The sequence below is a fragment of the Pterocles gutturalis genome, unplaced genomic scaffold (genome assembly GCF_000699245.1).
Source record: "Pterocles gutturalis isolate BGI_N339 unplaced genomic scaffold, ASM69924v1 scaffold3413, whole genome shotgun sequence".
NCBI lineage: Eukaryota > Metazoa > Chordata > Aves > Pterocliformes > Pteroclidae > Pterocles > Pterocles gutturalis.
The window spans coordinates 18,393-21,225 of record NW_010125277.1 but is presented as its reverse complement, the minus strand read 5'-3'; the positions used below and the strand labels follow the sequence as shown (position 1 = coordinate 21,225).

Sequence of the window (2,833 nt, the reverse complement as noted above, 5' to 3'; positions counted from 1 at the left end):
TGCTGCACTGCACCAGCTCCCAGCTGAGCCTAATAACCTCCCTTGATGTACACATCACAGTGTGTCTGTGATGCAGTCTACCTATCACCCAGAGAACACACATTCCCAACTTGTAACCCAGATTTGAGCTTATTGCCTCTTCTTCCTCATGGCTAAAACAGGAGAAATGCTTCTTAGCTAGGCAGCCAGTTATAGGGACTGATTAGGGTAAAGTTCCTTTGAGAAATTTATTTCTGAACTGATGTAGGCCAGCTTTTTAGCTATAAAGATGGTGGAAGGTATGATCCCAAGTGCTTCTACTGACCCAGTTTTACAGGAACAGGCACCATTCTTTTATAAAAATGGGACAGTAAAAGATTAAACCCTTCGATCCTAGTTTACCCAGTATCTCCAATTCATTTTGGAACAAACCTGGATGGCAGCGGTAGTTGGCTTAGAGCAGCCTCTAGGGGAGCTAGAAGATTGTATCCAGGGATTTTCAAAAGAAGCAAGCTAGCCAAATTTTCTGTATTTTATGTACCGCACCAGAGTTTGTTAGTGTTAGTCTAATGCAAATTACCTTGCTCCTGTTGGCCCTAGCAGCCTGCCCAAAAGCTCAGTTGATCTACTCTTCCAGTCCACTTTCTAAAACTCGCAACATCTTTCAAGGCAGGTATGAGTTATTAAGCAGACCTCAGACAGAAGTTTCCAGCCCTGACAAACTGAGGTGACAAACGGTGCATTCCCTGGAATGGCACCAGGGACACGCGCACTGGGGCGGGGTGGATGCCAGGGCAGGCATGCCTGGCACATGCCCATGGCTGCGAAGGGAATGACTTCCTCAGGAAGGAGCCCAACAGCACACAGAGCAGAAAGAACTAAATAGGAGGTAACAGGGAAGGGAGGACCAAAAAAAAAAATGGTTCTCAGTTGGCATGTCAGAAACCTGCAAAGGTTATGTCAGCACCATGCAGGCCCATTGAGCTAGCTCCGTCTCATCACAATTCAGCTTCTGTCCCGTAGACTTTGGCACACTGTCTCATTTGCAAATTTTGCTGTTATGGCTAAAATATCTACTTGTCCTCCAACTTGGTAGGTGTTAGTGCAGCCTCCAACACTCAGACATCTATTCACTCCTTCTCTTGGTCTTTCCTGCAGGAGGTTGCCTGCCTCCCTGCACTATGGCTCACAATCACATCTGGAAGGGAAAGATGAGCTATTCCATGGACTCTCCCTGCAGGGTTGCACATGGGAGAGAAAGATGCACTCCCACAAAAAAGCAGCTGTACAGCATCATAAGCTACATGCGTTCAAGAACACTGAGTCTAAGTATTTCACATAGTGATACAGAAGATTTTCATAGGATAAAAAGTGCAGGATAAAAGAAACAAACAAAAAAAGGAAATCTCTAGACAAAAAGCAAAAAGCTTTTTCAAATTGATGAAATGATTTCAGTACGAGTCCAAGTTCCTACTAAGTACAGACCTAAATGCTTTCTCTGCAAGCACCACCAAGTACAGAAATCAAGCGACTTCTGCAAACAATATGCCCTGAAAGCACAGCAGCCAGATAACACAAGATGAAAGTCAGCCACCCACAAGTTTAGGGTGGACACACAATGCAGATTTGTCAAATACAAAAGCAAACACATCCTGCTGTCACAACCCCGGACTATAACTCAGAAATGCTTTGCACACCATTTCCACATAGATGATTAATTCTAAAACCCTTGAACTCAGAGTCCACGGCAGGCTGGATAAAGAAAACAAAAAGCACGGGACAAACCTCACTCTCAAGAAAAGACAAGGCGGTGGAAATGCTTTGCTGGAACGTCTGGAGTCGTCAACGCTCCTGTTACACAGCGTAACGAGAGATCCTTGAACCAGCTCGGCTTGGAGCTGAGGTTTGATTAGCATGTAGCATGCTGGTAATTGCTTTTGCCAGCCGCTGCACAGTAGTTTTGCCATCTGCAATGTGCTTCACCTATCCCTCCCTCCTCCCCCACTATTGTGAGGGAACATCGTCACCACCAGTCCTGTCCTCCCCAGCCCACAGCCACGCATGCCACGTATTTTCCAAACTCCTCTTGGTTGCATAAAAAGACACCACCTTCCTGCCCAGACAAAAGTAAGTGTCTGTCCACTAACATCAAGCATATGGTACTGCTCAACTGTCCCTTGGAATCAAAGACCTCCCTTTGAATGGGCTTTTCTGCATAAATGGATTGTTATTTGACACCCATTGGGATAAAAGGAACAAAGTGAAAGCCCAAATTACAAAAATTACAGTTGGAAAAATTGTTCACAAGGAAACAAAAGCTTTCAGTCAAAGCTTTCTGCACCACTCTTTTCCTCCCCGCCTGCACTGGGGTGTGGCACCCCGTCACTGATGCAGCCCCAGGTGCCACCTTGACATTTGGTCAGCACTTTCCAAAACAAGAGGATTCTTGCAGCAAATTATCTTTCCGCATCCAGAAGATACCGTACTCTCTGGGTAGTGACTAAAAAATAACTGAACCAACCGATCCAGCGCTCCCAGCTTACCTTTGGACCAGTTCCTGGCTTCAAGTGATAACCGAAAACGAGTTCAAGATTCACTACCTTCTCTGTGTTTTCTTCAGCTTCACCTGCAGAATCCTGTCCAAAAAAAGGCAAAGTGAGACTTCACATCACCCACAACTGCCTGGGAGACAGGGGAAAGGCCGTTGGTGGCAGTAAGGACCTGCCTTTCACATGCTCCAAGTCTGGCATGCAGCAGGAAGGAGCCATCGCTGCCCCTCTCTCACAGCTCCCGGAGGGGCCAGGCCACCCCCGGGCAATGGGCACCATTCCTGCGCCCGGCCGAGCTGCGTTGG

General features: G+C 46.8%; 1 protein-coding gene across 1 annotated transcript in view; it reads right to left on the bottom strand.

The window, feature by feature from the left end:
• Positions 1–2,833, bottom strand: part of LOC104465447 (mitogen-activated protein kinase kinase kinase MLT-like) — a gene marked incomplete at its 5' end in the record, with an annotated part of 31,498 nt that overhangs the window by 14,595 nt on the left and 14,070 nt on the right. The window contains 1 exon segment of the mRNA XM_010078494.1: positions 2,523–2,615. Coding sequence (XP_010076796.1) covers positions 2,523–2,615 — 93 coding nt within the window.